Below are 20,633 nucleotides of genomic sequence, written 5' to 3'. Positions count from 1 at the left end.
AATAGCTACAACCCACAACAACAAAAGTGCTCTGAGATACTCCAAAAGGGTAAGAGCATAAAAGAATCCTGAGACCCAAAAGTTTAAGAAGTACTGTCCTAGCTGAATAGTAAGCGCTGCTATGAACCAACAGGTGTACTGAATTATGGACTTGGTAACAGTCCTTCCATTAAAAGACCACAATATCTGCATTTAGCAGTAAAATTCTATCAATTAACCCCAAATAAAAGGAATCAAGTTATCCCACTGTAAAAAAGAGCAACAGTCCTTTCTGTGATGATTTAATTTACACATTTAGAAATTATTCTAACATTCAAACAACATTAAAAAAATAACATCACCTACAAACAAGTAAAAATTTAACTGTTGCAAAAACTGAATAGAACTTAAGTTGTTATCCAATTTGGGCCTATAAAATTTAAGGAAAAAATGGACTCTATGATTCTTCCCCCTAGTCCCTAAGCTACAAGCTTACAAATCTTTTCTTCTTACAATGCATTATATAACACTTAAAGCAAAACTAAATATGAAATTTTCATAATTTTTCATGGTTTTATACTTTCTATCTTTTTACTATTGCACAAGGAATTACAAAAAGTATGTATATTTAGTAATATCCTATTCAAAAGTATGGTTTGCTTTTTGCTTAAGATTCCTATGTGCTTAATTAATCATTGAAAATACTATAATAACCACACCACACACAACACTAATGCCTGCACCATAGAAACCAAACTAAAACCACTATCAGTTAACACCTCTTTCTTACTGATAATGCATAACATTCTTTAAATGTACCCATTCTCCATAAACTACAACTTTAACAGAAAAAAATTGTATACTTCCATCTACTATGATAGTAGTAACAATGTAAGTATATATTCACATATAAATAAGTAAATGTTTAGCAGTGTAAAACTTGTAGAAATTTCCATACAGAGAGACCTCTAACTTTAAAGAATTAGAAGTATTACATATTTTTAAAAACTTCTTCTAAAAGCAATTTAGCTATGACAGAAAAAGGAATTCTAAGAATCTGCTACATAAACTGTTGGTTACCTGGGCTGAGATTAAGTTTACATTACTGACTAACCCACTCATATCATATTTTCATTATTTTTGTTAATATCAAAATACAGTAAGCAGTATTCTAAGTATTTATTCACTTAACTTTCATGCTTTTTACAGTACTTCCTTTCAATTTTTTCAAACAACAGCTTATAATACACATAGAGCAGAATTCTTTGAATGTCTTACCTAAAACATGGTCTGAGAAACTTGATCTGGTAACTGTGAATTAAATCAGTTTTAGATACTACTGAATGGTTTATACCCACAACTTTTAACAAAGTTTATACTATTACCCATAATACTTCTCAGAAGTGAACAGTACAATAAAATTTCCGTACATTACAAAATCACCAACGTTCATTTAACCAGCAGACGGAACTAAATCGTCTTAAAGTGAAAACGTAGGCATCGATAAACCAGAGTAAAAAAATGCAGGGAGCACATAAATCCAGACTTTTTAACAAGGCACAAATCAAGAAGGCAGAAGGATCAGCATAAAGAAGAAAGAGGGGGCTTTTCAAACACCTTTTAAAAGACAGCATTATAAAGAGTTATAATTTTAGTAACAGCACCTGTGGCTACCATCAAATTATTGCTTAGAACTACATAGTCCAAGGAATCTCAAAAAGTCAAGCCACTCGAGAAATGATGATTTAACATATGAATGGTGTCAAACAGTATTTTTAATATCATTTCTATAGTTAGAGATTTGCCAAGAATAATTTATGACAGAGAAAAAGGTCATTTACTTCCTCTGACAAGTAGTAATTTATGACAGAAAAAAAGGTTATTTTTTTCCTATGATTAAAAATATCAGCTAATTAAGATGTTCCAAGGAATGCATTAATTGCAGTTTCTAATGTAGCCTAAACTAATGTCAAAAAAAATTAAGAAGTGTTACTGAGAATCACAAATCTCCAAAAACAATTTTCCCATAAATTTCAAATATGTTCTATGCATTTTCGTGAAATATCAACAATTCAGATATACTTACTTTCAAGTAAATGAAGAAACTGAGTTAATTCTAATAATTAAAGCCCACCCTTCTCAAGAAAGTGACTAATTTTAGATGGCTGAGTTGTATAGTTCAGCAAGTTTTAATATAAAACTTTCTGCATATCTCCTTGGTTACCACTTCCATTAATTAAAAAATTCTCACCAATAATTTTTTCCTTTGACCTCTAGTTGTCCAAAATGAGAAAATAAATTTACCTAATCATAGGATAATACAAATGAAATTAATTTTTAGAATTTAAAAATTTGAAATTGTATTATTTGTCCAGAAATAGAATAAACTCAAAATTAATAATACGACAATTTTGTGTAATATTAAAATATCGAACTTTAATCACAGGGTCACAGAAGTTAGAAAATATAGGAAATTTGAAGATTATACATCCCAACTTCACATCTAATGAAAGAAAACAGTCTATTATTGTTATTTAAGAATTTATTCTTTCAACCATTTACCAAGAACCTACAAGTGCCAATCATTCTGCTACCAAGAAGAAAAAGATGAACATATCATTATCACTGCCCTCAAAGAGTTCAAAATTCAGTGGAGAAGACAGACATAGACAAATAATAATTACCATATGATAAAAGAAAAATAAAGGTTTCAAAGGTTTACATATTCAAAATATCAGATCAAATAAGAAGATTTTCTGGAGAGGAAAAGATGTCAGAAAACGCATTGCTAAGCAGGTGACATTTAGCTGGGGCTTAAAGAAAAATAGAATTCATTAGAAAAGAAAGATATTCGAGAAAGAATACAGACATGTGAAAATAGTAAGATCTACTCAAGGAATAGTAAGTGTAGTGCAACTAAAAAGTAGGTCAGTAGAAAGAGAAACAAATTTGGACTTTATACTAAATGATGTGCCCCTCTGTGCAGGTAGAGGTAAAAAGCTGGTTGAGATATTCAAAAGGAAGCCCAATTCGAAGAAAAGTAACAATGGGGACTGGAAGAGAATGAAGTCAAGAGAGATTTGAAGAGACAAAATTGACAGAACTTTTTTACTATACCAATACGCCAAAATCAGAGGAGGCTAACATTTCACCTTGAATAGATGTGGAACTAATGGAACTAGGTAATCCAAAAGATCAAGCAGGAAGGTCTTTTAAGAGAGAGAGAAACTGTTGAGAAAATAAGGGGAAAAGAAGGTAGGGAACTCAATTCCAGCTATATGAATTTCTGATTTCAGTAGGGATATTCATATACAGCTAGACTTTAAGAATGGAAGCAGGAGATAAAGAACTGGAAGTTGTCTCTACACAAATAGTAATTTCATTTCTTCCTCCTTCCCTCCTGTTACAAAAAATCCAGGATTGCAGGATGAAGCTACACACTAAGGTTAGGAGCCTGGTTCCTTACTTTTGAGCAGCTGTACCAACCCTACAATTGCCCAGCTCTGAACTCACTTGTCTCACATTACATCCCTTCACTTGTTTAAGCTACTGCTTTCACAACTTTTGTTATTAAGAGTCAAATCTATTTATATCCAATGGAGTAGTCCACACAGCTTTGTTCTTGCTATTCTTTTCTTGTCAACCTCTATACTCTCCTCAGGGAGATCTCATCCATTTCTTTAGCCTTAAAAACCATCTATGTGCTGATGACTCCCAAACCCAGGTCTTCATTTGACTCAACGAATACTGAGTAGATGTGACAAAACAAGACTATTCAATACATTAAATTTTTGCTATCACAGAGAGTGATAATGGTATAAAACAATAGTCTAATCCTATGCAAAGCTAAATAATGTAATGTAAAGAGGGATATTGTCAGAGAAGCTACATAAAGGAAAGAAACATGGATTTACAGGAGGATCAAAACCCAAACGGGCATAACCAAATTGTATATTTTTTCACAGATACCCCACTAAATAATTCTAAATAAATCTATTTTCCAATTTATTTGCAGTAAAATACACATAGAATTTGTCATTTAAACCATCTTTAAGTGTACAGTTCAGTGGCATTAAGTACATTTACATTACTGTACAACCATCCCCACCATCCATCCATCTCCAAAATTTGTTCATCATCCCATACTGAAACTCTTACCCAATGAACAATAATTCCTCATTTCTGCCCTCTCCCCAAGCCCCCAGAAAACACCATTCTACCTTCTGCCTCTATGAATTTGACTATTCCAGCCTCATGTAAGTGCAATTTCTTTGTCCTTTTGTGACCGCCTTATTTCACTTTGCAGAATTTTCCTTTTTTTAGTACAATGGCATGATCAAAGCTCATTGCAGCCTTGACCTCCTGGGCTCAAGCGATGCTCCCACCTCAGCCTCCCAAGTAGCTGAGACCACAAGTCTCAGTGCTGGGATTATAGGCGTGAGCCACCACACCCAGCCTTCCTTTTTAAAGCTGGATAATATTCCATCTTATGTATATACCACATTTTATCCATTTTTCTGTCAATGTACACTTGGGTTGCTTCTACCTTTTGGCTAGTGTAAACAATACTTCTATGAACATGAATGTACAATTACCTGTTGAAGTCATGCTCTCAATTATTTTATGTACATATCCAGAAGTGGAATTGCTAGATCAAATGGTAGTTCTGTTTAATTTTTTTGAAGAATCAACATACAATTTTCCACGGTGGCATTTTTTAATTTTTACACCAATGCACAAGGATTCCAATTTCTCCATATCCATACTAACACTTGCTTTCTGTGTATTGTTTTGTTTTGTTACAGCCATATTGAGCGGTATGAAGTGGTATCTCATGGTTTCCAGCTGCATTTCCCTAATGATTAGTGGTGTTGAGCATTTTTTTATGTTTTTCATCAGCCATTTGTATATCTTTGGAGATTTGTCTATTCAAGTCCTTTGTCCATTTTTCAATTGGGTTGCCTATTTTTGTTGGTGAGTTTTAGAAGTTCTTTATATATGCCGGATATTACTTAAATATATCTATTTTTAAAGAGAATATTAACAAGCAAATTGCTATATAAACGAAATTCAGCATACCATAGGAAAATTATAGGTTGAGTTACTCTAAATAGCCCATTTATAATTAAGAACAGTCTGAAAATATAATCTTTTCAGATATGAATTCCAAAATCAAACTGTTTAAAAGTCATCAGTTCTTCCAAAACAATTAAGCACTCTTGTTTTTCTACAAAGCTCACAAAGGTACTTAAAAATGCTTTCACAAAACTCACAAATGACCAAAAAAAAAAAAAAAAAAACACAAAAAATATGCCCAAATTCACGACTCGTACAAAATACTAAAAAATATCCACATGTGTCACAGCTCAGAGCCGCCATGATGCACACCTTCAGTAAGACCATTTGTATTTCAATCTATGTAAATGACACCCATAGAGCAGAGAGGAGCATAGCACCCTTAGTAAACAGAGACTACCCTGTAAATGGTGGTCCCTGCAGTTGTGCAACACTGCAGTCCTATGGCATTCAAGTCCTAAAAGATGTTTCATTTTTATTCTTACTATCTCTGACATAGTTCTTAAATATAAAACAGAAAAAAGTTAAAATAATAAAAGTACATCTTTGTTACTCAATTCAATGACTTGCTAAACTCTAAATGACAGTTTTATTACTGTACTAGATAGATCTGTTTTTTTTTTCATCACCGTGGCATCCAATCCCCCTTATATAACACCTCGATTTCCCAGTAGGCAATCACCTCCCCCATTCTCAGTCTCTAAAGTTCGGATAAGCATTTGATCTAACTTGAGGCAATCAAATTCATAGTAATTAAATCAGGGATAAGCATGACATAAGGCAGTAAGATTCAGTCCTACAACTTTTGCTGAAATTTTTAGGAAAGAGATGCTTTCATAATTGCTAAGCCTAGGTTATTGGTGGCAACCTCCAGCATCTCTTAAGAAGGGCCAACTAGAGAGTGAAGCTTACACATACTCATAAGGCATATCATAGAGACTTGACATGTTGATGGCAGTATTTGAAGCACTGGATAAAGCAATGTCTAATCTATCAAGTCATTTCCTTGAATTTCCAAGTACATGAGTCAATAAATTCGTTTTATACCCACTTAACTTCTTATTTGCTAGTATAATAACTAATATGTATAGTTTCACATATAATTCGTTTTATCCCAATAGCCTTTAAATCCCAGTTGTCAGTGATAATTTTGATAACTCCCTGAGGCCTGTCTGTATCAGACTTAAATATGTATTATAGGAAGTCTGTAGTGATGAACACATTACTACAAAATTTAAAACTTATTGCCCCTACAATGACTACTCATTTGCAAAGTGTGCTCTTAGAAAAAACAGAATGTAAAACTGATATCAGTATGAAATGGACAGCTCTACCCACTAGAATGTAAACATGCTTACAAAAAGATACATGAAGAAATTCCATTTTATTAAATCTGGAGAAACAAAATTCCTCTACCTGTATTATACAAGAAGCTATACAAGTAAAATTCTTACAATTAATTGAACAGAAGTATACAGAAAAGTGCTGTGAGAACCTTTTAACATAAAGGAAATGTAACATACAATAGAAATTTTTTCCATGAATTTTCTCTAGTGGCATGAAATAATCTCACTTGAATTTACAGTTTATCTAAAAACATACCCATATTAGTTGCCTAGGGCTGCTGTAACAAATTACTACAAATTTGGTGGCTTACAACAACAGAAATTTATTTTTTTTACAGTTATGGAGGTAAGAGTCTGAAATCAGTTTCATTGGTCTGAATCAATGTCTTCGCAAGGCCACACTCCCTCTAGAGACTCTAGGCAAAAGTACTAGAAGCCTCTTCCAGGTTCTCTCCACTCTGCTCCACAGTCACAATGCCTACTCCTTTTCTGTATGTGTAGATGTCCCTCTGCCCCCACCAGATAATACAGAATAATCTCTCCATCTCAAAATCCTTAATTTATCATACTTGCAAAGTCTTTGTCATACAGTAACATGTAGAGGTTCTAGGGATTATGATACAGATAACTTCTATGTGGCCATTTTTCAGCCTACCACTATATTGTAAGTCACTTCAACAGCTATAATAGTGCCTCCAAAAAGACTAAGAATATGGAAGAAGTATGCATTTTATATTCGCAAATTAAATTTTTTCACAATGTTCTCTACTCATATCAGCATAAACATAAAAAGCTCCAAATTTGTCATAAAATAAAAAAGGGATCCTAAGACCATAGTAAGAAAATGTATAGTAAACATAGCCTTGCAAAGTGATTTCCTTAACCAAACTTAAAATACCATTCCTTGAAACTAAAAAGTCATGACAATCCACTTTATTTCAAATTTAAAAATTAATATAAGACTTTACCTCCAGATCCTAACTGCTTATAGAATCTGTATTCCAAATGTAGCTGTGGTGCTCTTGATTTCATGGGCTCCTAATTGAAAAACAAATAAAAAAAGACATTTAAGTTATTAAAAGAGCACTAGGTCCCAACACAAATGTTATAAATTTTGGTGTCAATGCCTATATTATGTAATAGTCTACAAGGCGCCTTTGTCTAAGATTAGATTCATATAAAAATCAACTTTCTGTTCAATGTAAAATAAAATGATGCTACAAATGTACATAAACTAAGTAGCCATTAGATCAGGCAGGAGAAAAATCCCTTAAGTTTGACTCTTTGACCCTGAGAAAAATATGTTCTGAACATTCATCACTAGAGAAATGATGGCTCTTATGCTATTTCTCCTGTTCTCCAAATTCACCTCTGAACTGCGTATTTCTTACATAAAGGTTCTAGATTAAAGTTAAGTCAAAGGATAGTAAGAACAAAGATGGTAATTTGAAAATGTTGATAGTAGCAACAATGTCTTAATTTTTTTTCACTAAGGTATAACTTATATGCAATAAAACACACAGTTATAAGCGTTAAATCCATATTAACTCCATATATCCCTATAACCACCACACCAATCTATAGAACATTTCCATCATACCTTTTTTACTTCTATCACCTTTGGATTAGTTTTGCCTGTTGCTGGATTTCACCTAAATGATATTATACAATATATGCTTTCTGTTGTGTCCAGCTTTTATCATTCGACATAAATGTTTTTGAGATTCATATACACACACACACACACAAACATGTACAGAGGAAACATGGGTTTTAGACATTAGAAATAATATTAAATATGAAAATACAAGAAGTAGAAAACTGTAACAGGGTAACAGGAAATTTAAAAAAGAACCAACAGAAAAGTATAACAAGGTAATAGAAAATTTCAAAAAGAATCAATAGAACTTTGAAAAATAAGAGAATACAATAACTAAATTTAAAACTCATTTTGCCAGCAGATTAACAGAAGAGAGAATTTGGAAACTGTAAGGCAGACAGAAAAACTATATAGAATGCATCATGAAGGAAGAAAAACTGGAAAACAGAAAAAAAGGATCAGAGACCTGGACAATCCAGTGAGAAGATTTAGTGTGGATTTGATAACAGTATCAGGAGGAAAGGAGACAGAAAAGTGAGCAGATGCAATAACTGGATAAATTATTGCTATGAATATTCCAGAATTGATGAGGTTAACAACCCACCAATTCAAGAGGAATGTGAATCCCAAACAGGATAACTAAAAAGAATTTTACACCAACACATCATAATGAAACTGTGACCAACAACAAAAGAATTCACATAAGCAATATTAAAATCCCACTGCAAAACTTATAAATTTTATTACAGGAGAAAACAATCAGCTTAGTTCTTGAGAGGCAGGATAGTACAGTAGTTAAGAGCACAGACACTGAAACTAAATTGTACTAGGTTTGAATCCTAAATCCTCTACTTCTAGCTGTGTGACTTTCAGCAAGTTACTTAACTTTTCTGTACTTTCCAGTTCCCTCATCTGTAAAATTGGGTTAAAACTTAACCTTTCTTATATATAAAGTACTTAAAACAGTGCCTTCTATACATATAGCACTATATTACCTATAATTCTTCAGTTAACTACTTAGAAGTACATAACCTTAAGATGCAATAAAAAGATGTCCATGTACACAATCACAAATGAAATTAAATATATAACTTATTCAATCACTACTCCCCCTTAGGATAAAAATACACACCCAAATCTGACTTAGTTGAGTCATTTCAACTAGATTCCAGTACTTAAGCAGTAAAATTTTAACACTATATAATAAAAGTCACCTTCCCCAGGATGACATTTTCATTATTCATGTACAACAAGATATAAGGATGGTAGCTGAGGTAATATTAACAAATTATCCTGAAACAAACTGTTGATCTGAACTAGGGTAATATTAGATAAATGTAAAAAATCTTTGTAAGAGATAACGGAGCGAAAGCAGTCACAGAAATCTGCTCTCTGAACTCACGTTATCAAATAATGCCTTTATTTGTACTGAGCAAAGTATAAAAGCCAGATAACACTGAGGTATGCAGACATAAGATGTTCAAGTGATTACTTTTATGGCAGGTCTAAACAAAATCACGTTATCTGGCACAAACAGATATAACAGATACAAATGAAAAAACATATAAGGAAATCATGAACTATCGTTCAACAATGTATGTGAAAAGTTTTCTGTCCTTCCAATATTTTGGATGAACTTGAGGTGAACGTGACTAGATACCACTCTACAACCTCAAAATACTAGAGACATAGATCCAAAAATATTCCTAGTTCCCCCAAAGAACAATGTATAACCATAATTATTACATGTAATGCTGATCATTGTGCTTTAAAGAAAGACAAAGCAGAGAGGAGGAAGAATGTTTCCCCCCAAAAGGGGAGAAAACTAGTTAAGAGGACAGAGATACAGCACAAAAATAAACTTAAAAAAGTGATATATGTGTATGTATATAAGAAGGCTGAAAGATGACATAATAAACGTTTAGTAAGGCATCAATGGTATGAACAAGTTCCAAATCTATAAATAACAGGACCTAAGGATCACCACTTAATGAATGAAACAGACAAGGAAAGGTCAGCCTAGAGCAGGGGTTTCTGCTTTGACACGATGGTTTATCTGCCTTAATATATCAGATAACTATCATTCACATACAAAGCATGCTCCCATGAGGAGAGTTGCCCACTACAGGCTGTTGTATTAATAGCACAGACTGTAAACACTGCCACACTTTTATCCTTGCACACCACAAGGATTGTTGTAGGTTCAGGACCACTGGCCTACAACATGAGAAAAGGAAGAATTTCAAAGAAATGAAAGTCAGCAATGCCTGTTCAAACAACGTCCAGGCTGGGCACAGTGGCTCACGCCTGTAATCCCAGCACTTTGGGAGGCCGAGGCAGGTGGATCCCACAGTAGGCCTTCCCGCTGTGATTAATATTCATCAACCTCTTTCTGATTTCATGCTCATGAGGGGACCTTGAAATTTTAACTTAGCTTTCTATGTACATCGGCCCATAGAAAGAAACTTGGGCTTTCTAGACCTGTAAAATACCTCATTATGAGTTAGAAATTCACTCTTTCCTGAATCTGAGAGCTTGATAGTGTGAATTGATTACTGTGAATCCACCTCTAAGAAACGCTGACAACTGGTGAGATAACCTAATCACGTTTTGTTTCATAAGCCAAGGACCAGATCTTAACCAGTCTAAAGCCACATGTCAGCCAACCAATCTCTCTTCATGGCACTGCAACCCTACTCCACATCTTTATTTCAAGTGAAAATAAACATTTGTTACACTAAAACTTGGTCTATATTCAAAAGATACTTAAAATTAAATAGTGGAGTTTTTCTATTTCCTCCCATTTGCCTCTTCTCCTAATAGTCTCTCTTTTATATATTCATTTCATATTACCCTAATAACAGAGGTTATATTGACAGAGACAAGGTTGAAAAAGGCAGAGAAAACCAAGCCATGCTAAACCTCATACACATACATATATGTGTATGTATATAAGAAGGCTGAAAGATGACATAATAAATGTTTAGTAAGGCATCAATGGTATGAACAAGTTCCAAATCTATAAACAATAGGACCTAAGGATCACCACTTAATGAATGAAACAGGGAAACCTGGCTGCAAACCAGACAGAAAAGTTGTACCAGGAAAAGTATGTCTTACAAAAATAATTCCTAGATCCCAATTTTTCCAAAGAGATCGCTCTGCTCTGCAGCTGTCATACTGGGCACGTTGAAAACTTCAGAATAATTCCACGGGAGTTTGCTTTCCCTGTTACCTATCACCTACCACATCAAGCATTTCTGCATCCCTCAAAGTCAAGCAATAGCCAGCTTTGCCATATATATGAAGTAACAATTTAAAAAGAAATTTCAGAAGCTACCTGCAAGTATGTTTTCAAAGAATATAATCCTGAATACTAAGAACACTTTTGTTTTACCAAAATGTTTGAATCAGAAGGCAAAATCTTGTTAATTTTTATCTAATTAAAAATCCTTCCCTAAATTAAAAATAGGGCCAAGATCCAGTTCTACAACGCTGCCAAAGTAAAGGGATTGAGTTTTTGTGGCACAGACAAACATGAATGTCCTACACATTACCATATACTTTAAGAGCAGGATGATGTTAGGAGCTTAGCAACAAAGATTAGCTATGCATATAACTGTCAAATAAACATCCAAATTATAAATGACATGAAAACAAAAAATAATTAAAATATGTAAGTTAATCACTTAAAAAGTAACAAAGAAATCATTAAGAAAAATTAAGAAACAGGAACTTACCAACTTAATTGCCACATATTCATTTGTGTATAAATTTTTCCCTTGAAAAAGAAAAAAAAATCAGATTCTGCCAGTAATTGATTTTAAAGATACATTATATAAAACTGTACTCTGAAAAAAAGCACATAATACATTTAACTAAAGCATAAGTTTTTGCTTCTATTTGGCAAAAAAACTTAACAAGGAAATATTCAAACTTATTATCAACTCGATGTATTTAGTATTTCACCTAGATTCAGAGAAGAAAGTGATACAGACACTACAGATACTAGTAGCCCACTTATAAAAATGGAAAGATTCTGACTTTCTTGGAATATTGTATACAATTTAAAAGTAATCAATAGTCAAATGCATGGTCAAAAAATTTCAAAACCAGAACTCCTATATAAGAATAAGAATACCAAATTCCTCTTCCAACTATCATTTCATTTTAAATTCATCATTATTATGAGATGTAATCTTATTAGGGCTCATATTTAATCCAGTAAGTATATTAAATAAACATAAAATATCTGAAATAATATTTAAAAACATTCAATAATTGGCTGTGATAAACTAACCACTTTGAGGAGAAAAATAGTTACTGGTGCCTCACCTTACAACAAAATTAATTCCAAATATCTTGAGTTAAATATAAGCTAAAAACAAGAAAGAATACTTATCACATCCACATATTAAGAATATTCTGAGTAGAAGAAGATCATGGCTGGGCGCGGTGGCTCATGCCTGTAATCCCAACACTTTGGGAGGCTGAGGCAGGTGGATCATGAAGTCAGGAGTTCAAGACCAGACTGACCAACATGGTGAAATCCCGTCTCTACTAAAAATACAAAAATTAGATAGGCATGGTGGCGCACGCCTGTAATCCCAGCTACTCAGGAGGCTGAGGCAGGAGAATTCGCTTGAACCCAGGAGGCAGAGGGTGCAGTGAGCCGAGATCACACCACTGCACTCCAGCCTGGGCAACAGAGTGAGACTCCATAAAAAAAAAAAAAAATTAGGATCATAACATTTTATACAGATTTGATTACATAAAATATTTAAAATATCTAATATCACTAGAGATTAATATTACTAACTTGTAAAGAATTCAAATGAATTACAGTAATCTTTAGCACTGCAAATCAAAAATAATCTAGAAAATTACAATTGGTCAGCATCTGTAGTCAAAGTAGAGTACTAAAGAGAATTTTGGAAGCACTAAGTATATGAAGATAATTTGATTAATGTATAAGTACACTAAAAAGAATAAAAAAACTGCACAATATGATTTCTGAATTTCCAGTATTTTTTCAATTAGCATGTATTACTTTTATAGTGAGGAAAACAAAACAATGATAGTTTTTTGGGTTTTTTTAATAGTGAGAGTAACTGGCCCTGGTCACATTGGCTACTGAACACAGAAGAAGCAATCAACAACTATGACACATGTGATTTTCCAGCATAATGGCCTGAACCTCCTTCCATACAGCAGCTGATGAACAGTAGCAAAACTTCTAGGCAAAATTTCAGCTTCAGTAGTGTTGCCACCTTTGTAAAGTAGTGTTTATTTATACAAATATTATAATACTTTTCTGAATTTTGTCCTTACTGTACAAAATTGAGAGAAAATAAAGGGCAAAAAAGAAGTATTCATATTAACGCTAAGTAACATAGGTGTCATAAACTCAATACAGTTGGCAAAAAGGATGGAACTCAACAGAAGTTCCAAAAGTGGTCAACTTTAAGCTCTATTCATATACTCATTGAACCTATATACATATTTTTAAAAATTATGGAATATTTCATATTTTTAGTCAATTAGTTCAACATTTAGATGTGCCTTCATATACATTTTCAAAAATGCATTATGAATGAAAAGTTAGGTTTCCTCTAGTAAACTTGGCAGTAAATAATTTAATGATATTCACAATGAAGAACTTGATGTCAAAGAACATTAACAAAAGACAATTCTGGTTTTGAGTTCCAAGACAGAATTTTTATTTCCCAAACATATAATCATCTTTTCATAACTATTTTGTATATGATGTTTATTCACAAGTACACAAGGAAAAAATTTCACAGGACAAGAAGTTAGGTTAACTACAGATCTCAAAGAATCAAAATATACCAAATGCCTCTAAAAGTACTATTTTTGTTGGCTTTCATACCTTTGAGGTCACAGCAGAAAGCACTAAATCCTAAAAGGATCATCTTTTTTTGAATACTAGAGATCTTGCTGAAACTTGAAGTCACAATTATGAACAAAGATTAAACAATAACACAAGTGCATTTTTGTCACCTAGCATAGCCACAGCCTCACTTTTAATCAGTATTTGTTATAAACATAAACAAACAAATGATGCACAAAGTATGTGTTTATGTATGGTGTGACTGAAAAGGAGGGAATGTGCATGTAGTGAGAATCCCATTAAAAGAAAAATCCAAGTAAACTGGTGCCGGTTAAGTGATGTTTTAATCCAATTTTAAAAGACATTTCCAGTAAAGCATTGTGCCATATTAAACTTGTTTTACCAATTTTGTGGCTTTGGGGTGGTAATTATCAAAAACTATGTTCTTCAAAAACTACACATATATGTTTACAGCAGAAACAACTATTTACCCACCAATAGCCATTCTCCCCCTACAGAATGCCCAAGCTTGAAAATGGCTGCCCAGCTAAAGACTACATTGCCTGCCTCTCTTTCAGCTTAATGTGGCCATGTGACTTCAGTTCTGAATGTCAGTAGACATTAAGTATGTTCCTCCTCACTTCCAGAAAGGAATGTATACACTCCTGCCCCTTTTTTTCTTTATTCTTCCTGGCTGGGAGATGGAAACAGCTAAAGCAATTACCTTGTGCACAGAGACTGAAGTCACATATTAAGGATGCAGAGGTACCCTGACAGCCTTCGGGTTTCTCCCTCTGGTCTGTGTCGTGTGAAATGAAAATAAACCATTTGCTTGAAACCACTATATATTGGAATTTTTTGTTACCGTCTTACAGTCTATTCCTTAGTTATTACATTTTTCAGGTAAGTTTTATAATAGCTTCAGTTAGAAACAGCAGAAAAATCAATAAACATGAAAATGATGAACCCATCCAAATCTACATATTCATTTGATACATATAAGGCCTGCAGAATTTTCAACAAAGCAACTATCAAATATAAACAATAAAATAAGGAGTTATTAGCTATGTAGGAATAAGAAAAGAAAAAACAAAAATAAGAAATGTTATGGAAGCTCCTGTGGCATACTTAATTATGTCAAAAGTTACAATATCTTATTTCAGGTATGGTTATTCATTAAACAATACATAATATTCTCTTCTGTGCTCTTTTATGATAGACAGATGTGGCCACAGAGCACAAAGGAAAGTCCCTCATGAAAACAAAGGTTACTATACTTAACAAATTCTGAACAGGAAGTCACATCGCATGCCACACAGGGTCACAGGGGAAACACTAGGTTTTGGTTAGGTGGCAGAAAAACAAGAGCAAGTGGAGTGCCTAGGCCAAAGCATTTACTGGGGTTTCCCAGCGAAAGGCAATGCAGGGCAAGGTAAATGGTAAAGGATTACTTAGTTTGAATAATTCCAGTGACTTTTGGGCTATAAGAATGGGTCTCTAGCTTCCAGGTACCTGGCCGTGGGGAAGATAAGGTAGAGGAATATTGCCTCTTGGGTGTATGGGCAATAGATAGAAAAGGAGTGTGGATTGGTTAGTGCACATATCATAGGCATGCTCCCAGCTGAGTTTTTGGCTAATTCTAAGAATTGGCTAACCTCTGGAGGGGTAATCTCTTCCCAGCCAAAAAGGTTTTTTAAGATGTCAAAACATCATAATATACAGAAAAATAAAAATACATATATAATACAACCCTATATTTTAGCTAGCTATGTTTGGTCTTATTCAGTGCCTGTCAAAAACATTCCTAGGAGTTTGACTGCCTAAACTAGAAATACATCTACCAATGGCAGAATGCAAACCTTACTACCAACACATAAAATAAAACTACAAACACAGATGGTTCTCAACTATGATGGTTCAATTTGAGATATTTCAACTTTATATAATGATGCAAAAACAACATGCATTCAATAGAAACCATACTTTGAATTTTCCCGGACTAGCAATATGAAGTATGATACTATCACTCTATGCTGGGCAGGTGTAGTGAGCTGCCGCTCTCAGTCAGCCACACAATCATGAGAGTAAACAACCAATATTGTACAGCGTACTGTGTTGCCAGCATTTTCTGGATATTGTGTTTTGGGGTTTCCAATGTCATTATGTCTATAAAATGCCCATTTTCAACTTATGATATTTCAACTTAAGATGGGTTTATCAGGATGTAAACCCATCTTAAGTTAAGGAGTATTTGCACATCAATTCACCTTCCTTATTATCATTTTTTTTTTTTTACAGACAGGATCTCACTATATTGTCCAGGCTAGACTCAACCTCTTAGAATCAAGCTATCCTCCTATCCTCCTAACTCAGCCACTCCACTCCAGTAACTGGAACTACAGGCATGTCCCACCACACCTGACTGTTCATTTTAAACGAAAAACAGAATCCAGATAAAAATGATAAACATATGTATTTAAATTTGAAAGCAAATAAATAAATATAATTTAAAATTATTATTTCAAATGTTTACCTATTTTTTTTTAATCTCATGGCCTTTTTTTTTTTTTTTTTTTGAGACAGAGTCTTACTCTGTCACCCAGGCTAGAAATGCAGTGGCACAATCATAGGTCACTGCAACCTTAAACTCCTCAGCTCAAGTGATCCTTCTGCCTCAGGCTCCTGAATAACTAGGACTATAGGCATACACCATCACACCTGGCTAATTTTTAAATTCTCTGTAGAGATAGGCTCTCACTATGTTGCAGAGGCTGGTCTTGAACTTCTGGCCTCAAGCCACCCTCCTGCCTTGGTCTCCCAAAGTTCTGAGATGATAGATGTGAGCCACCATGCCAAGCACCACAAGTCTCAAGTTTTAAATGCCCTGCAATGTCTGGGACAGTATTCTACCCCAAAAAAGAACTGCCCAGCCCAAAATACCAACAGTACCTTTATTGAAAATCACTTACCTATAACATGTATACCTTATAGTCTTTCTTAGCCAATACTAACCATATAAAATTTCAGTACCAGTAATCAAATGTTCAAGATGTATCTATTAATGAGGTTTTAAAGAAAGTACTTTAAGAATATAAACCAGCTTTTAACATTAGTGTTTATCCAGGTATAGAAAGATTAATGCTCATAATAACATTTTCTTAACAAAGAAACCATCTGAGGCTTTTTGAAAAAGCAGTAAAATACCCTTTTAGAAGTCTATGAAAAAGGAAGAATAAATGATTAAATTAGCTCTATGCGTACATATTATAAGTATACATAAAACACAGATATATAGAGATAATACATTTAAATAAATTTAAATAAACATACACAGATATATATATACACACATCAAAGACCCATACACAAATTAGATAGACAGAATAGACAGACAGATGTACTAAGAAGCCACGATACTCCTATTCCTGCTTATTCACAGACTACAAAAGAAAGGGGTGCTTTACCTCTTTTTCAGTATATGACATATATAGCTTCAGTATATGGTACATACAGTTTCTCATATTTCTCATATTGCCCTTGTTAAAATGGTCAACTAGCTTTGTGTGAATACACACACACACACACACACCTATATACATGTGCCATGTGTGTATATATGTGTGTATTCACACAAATACATATGTATCTGTGTGTGTGTGTAGTTATTTTGAAATAAATTATATGAATCAGATTCTGAATAAAAATGGCCAAAGTATATGCAAGTATAGTGTTGGTCTTTTTACAGTATCATCTAAATTTAATCCTCACAATAACCTAGGAAGTGGTAATAATCCTGATATAAAGAAAAACGTGAGGCCCTGAGTGGTTAAATGACTTATCTGTTCCATAAGGCACTATTTTTATATTTTACCAGCATATTATCAATGTCTAATCATGCCTGGTACATGATAAATATGTAATAAGTACTGGATGGATGTTGCTGAGAATTATACACAATAATAACAGATTATAAACACGTAAATAATGTTTTCTCTAACTCCGAAGTCTGAAACAATTTAAGAATTTCATAGTATCTAATTCAATACCCTTCAAATAATAAAACATAAAACATTCACCCTTTCAAATATTTGAGTCCCTACTAAATGTGAGTCTGCCAGTCACATCATGTAACAAGTATGTATAAACTATATCATTGCCTTTTATTGGCTTGCTTCATTCAAATATTTAATGTGTATCAACTTTCCAAAACTAGTAAGATGAAGGAGTCACTACAAATTAGGGTACTTCACAAGATGAAAAGGAGAAGTAGTTGAATAGATAAACATAAAATTGGATTTATTTCTAGCAGCAGGATTGAATCTAAAAGAAATTGAGAAGTCAAATTTTATTTTTACATCTAAAGTTCACTCTTGGTAGTCCACTGACCAGAGCCCTCCTGGTACCTGAATACTGACTTCTATACAAACATTATAACCATAACACCCTCCTTCTTAGTTTTTTGCAATGGAAAAGCTACATCACTACTGTACTGGAAGTTAAAAGACCTAGATTTTGATCCTGAGCTTGTTATTCAATTGTTGTGAACATCTGACAATTAACTTTCCCTCACTGAGTTCCAATTGCCTTGAATATAGAGTTAGGAAGCTTAATTAGACCAGTGTTTCCCAAACTTGCCTAATTATAATAACCTGAATCAATACTCTGAGCCCCTTGTTAAGAATATAGACTCCTGAGCCCCACCCCAAACATACCAGAAGGAAGGGTAAAAGGAAAAAATTAAATTACAATGATGTAAATTTCATTAATTGTATGCAGTTTCAGTATATTAACTTGACTTTAAGCCATACCTATGCCCCAAAAGTTATCAATTACTAAACATTTTTGAATCTGAAAAAGTGGCCTAAATATCATTCCTAAAGAACACTGCAAAGGCTTTACTGGCAGCTATTTCAGCCTACTGGGCTATTTTAATTTAATTGTTTGTTTTCTCATAATCTGGATAGTCAATCTCTGGATGGCTAAAGTAGACACTCCTATACTAGGGAATTCCTTACACATGAAAATACAACTACAAAAGAAATTTCCAACATCTTTATTCTTTAAAATTACCACAACCATTAAACAACGAAACAATTAAATAACTAAATCATTTTCATTAAAAAGTATCTTCCAATTTTTAAAATGTTTCTAACATAATGGAATAAACAAAATAGTCTTACCTAATCGTAATTCTCCAAAATTGCCACATCCAATTTTTTTTCCAACTCTAAAGTTAGGTCCAACCATTAAAACTCCAGACGATGAAGACCCAGTTCCTCGAGTGTTGTGTCCCGATCGACCACTAGGTCGTGCCATTCTATCATCTGATTTGTCCTTGTCTTTCTTTTTATTTTCCATATCAAGTTTGCGGTACTCCACTTTGAATTCTTTAATCAAGACAAGCACACTGAAACAGGGTATTGTGAAAATAGGTACATCACTAGGTAACTGTACCAGATGGGTAATGTTAACATTCAAATTGCAGTAGGTAGTCAATTAACTGGAGCATGTTCATCCCATTCGTAAAATTTTTCTTAGTGTCTTTTCAGCAAAACATGTCTTCAAAATTATCTTTTCAATGATGTGAGCTGATATTGATAGAGAGCTAGAATATTAAGAAAAGGAAATTAGTCAACTAAGAATTTTAAAATATATGTCTGGGAAATTAGATAACATAACAAAAGCTTAGGCAAGAATTACTGCTATCTATTGATGCCCATTGAAATCAAACCACAGTATACTTTTAAATTAACCACTACCCTTTATTTATATACCTTAATAACAAAGATACGAAACAAAGATATCAGGGATTCAATTACTTCTTAAAAATTAAAGGAACAAAATTATACTATTTCATAAATCAACATACATTCACTAATATAAACCTCCCAACTTAAAATTACCTCAATTAGACAAAAAGTACTCAAAAAATTCCAGTAAGTCAACATAAGATTTTCAATTTAAAAGTAGAAAGAGAATGAATTATAAAAATAAAATACCTTAATAAAAATATATTCCCCATGTTCATATACTTAATAATTTTCAAAGTCTTTTTTAAATATATATTATCATATGATTTTCATTTATTCAAGTATTACCTTATAATTACACATGGGATTGGAGCATAGAACTGACAATATCAAGAACATTCTTCCCACCCCTCAAAGAAAACAATTAATTCTTATATAACATTTAACGTGGGCCTTAAAAACATAAATGTAATTTCACAAGACTGTGAAATGTTGACAGGCATCAACCTTATCAGATGCAGAAATTAGGTATTAAATTTCTAACATGCAGATAAAAACATTAAAGCTCAAAATATTTTTCAAGGCTTTTGGAAGAGTCTGCCCCATTCATATTCTCTGGGAATTGCAGTGATCAAATGTACCTTAATTCTGTGGTAATTCTGCACCTTTACAGGATTTCCCTACTTTTGTTTGAACAAATTGAGTGGGCTATCATTCGTTGCTATTAAAGAAGTTATAAATTCAAAATATAGTCACTAATGAAGAAACAAGGATTGATATCAAATACTATTCCTATTACAAAAATTTTCTAATTATATAATGCAACCATAAAAAGGGTTGAAACGGACAGTATTTTCTGATTAATTTTCAGCAACCCCCAAATATACAATTACTGTTACAAGTAGTGACTAACTGGGGCCGGTGGTGTAGGCAATAAGGGAATTTACCAAGACAGTTGGTAAAGAAAGGCAGGCTTATTAGAAAAAGCAGGAAAACACTTTGCAAGAAAGCAATGCGCAGATGAGCAAGAG

The 20,633-nt window shown here is 33.3% G+C and overlaps 1 protein-coding gene across 16 annotated transcripts in view; it reads right to left on the bottom strand.

Moving 5' to 3' along the window:
* Positions 1-20,633, bottom strand: part of CSNK1G3 (casein kinase 1 gamma 3) — a 104,789-nt gene that overhangs the window by 51,905 nt on the left and 32,251 nt on the right. For all 16 annotated transcript variants that reach the window (XM_016953707.4, XM_016953705.4, XM_016953706.4 and 13 more), the window contains 3 exons: positions 19,033-19,457; positions 11,742-11,782; positions 7,370-7,439 (listed from right to left, as the gene is read on the bottom strand). In XM_016953707.4, coding sequence (XP_016809196.1) covers positions 7,370-7,439; positions 11,742-11,782; positions 19,033-19,210 — 289 coding nt within the window. In that variant the 5' untranslated portion in view covers positions 19,211-19,457. The remainder of the gene's footprint in view (positions 1-7,369; positions 7,440-11,741; positions 11,783-19,032; positions 19,458-20,633) is intronic.

The sequence above is a fragment of the Pan troglodytes genome, chromosome 4 (assembly GCF_028858775.2).
Source record: "Pan troglodytes isolate AG18354 chromosome 4, NHGRI_mPanTro3-v2.0_pri, whole genome shotgun sequence".
In the NCBI taxonomy this organism is placed as follows: Eukaryota; Metazoa; Chordata; class Mammalia; order Primates; family Hominidae; genus Pan; species Pan troglodytes.
This window is presented reverse-complemented; position numbering and strand designations above follow the sequence as displayed.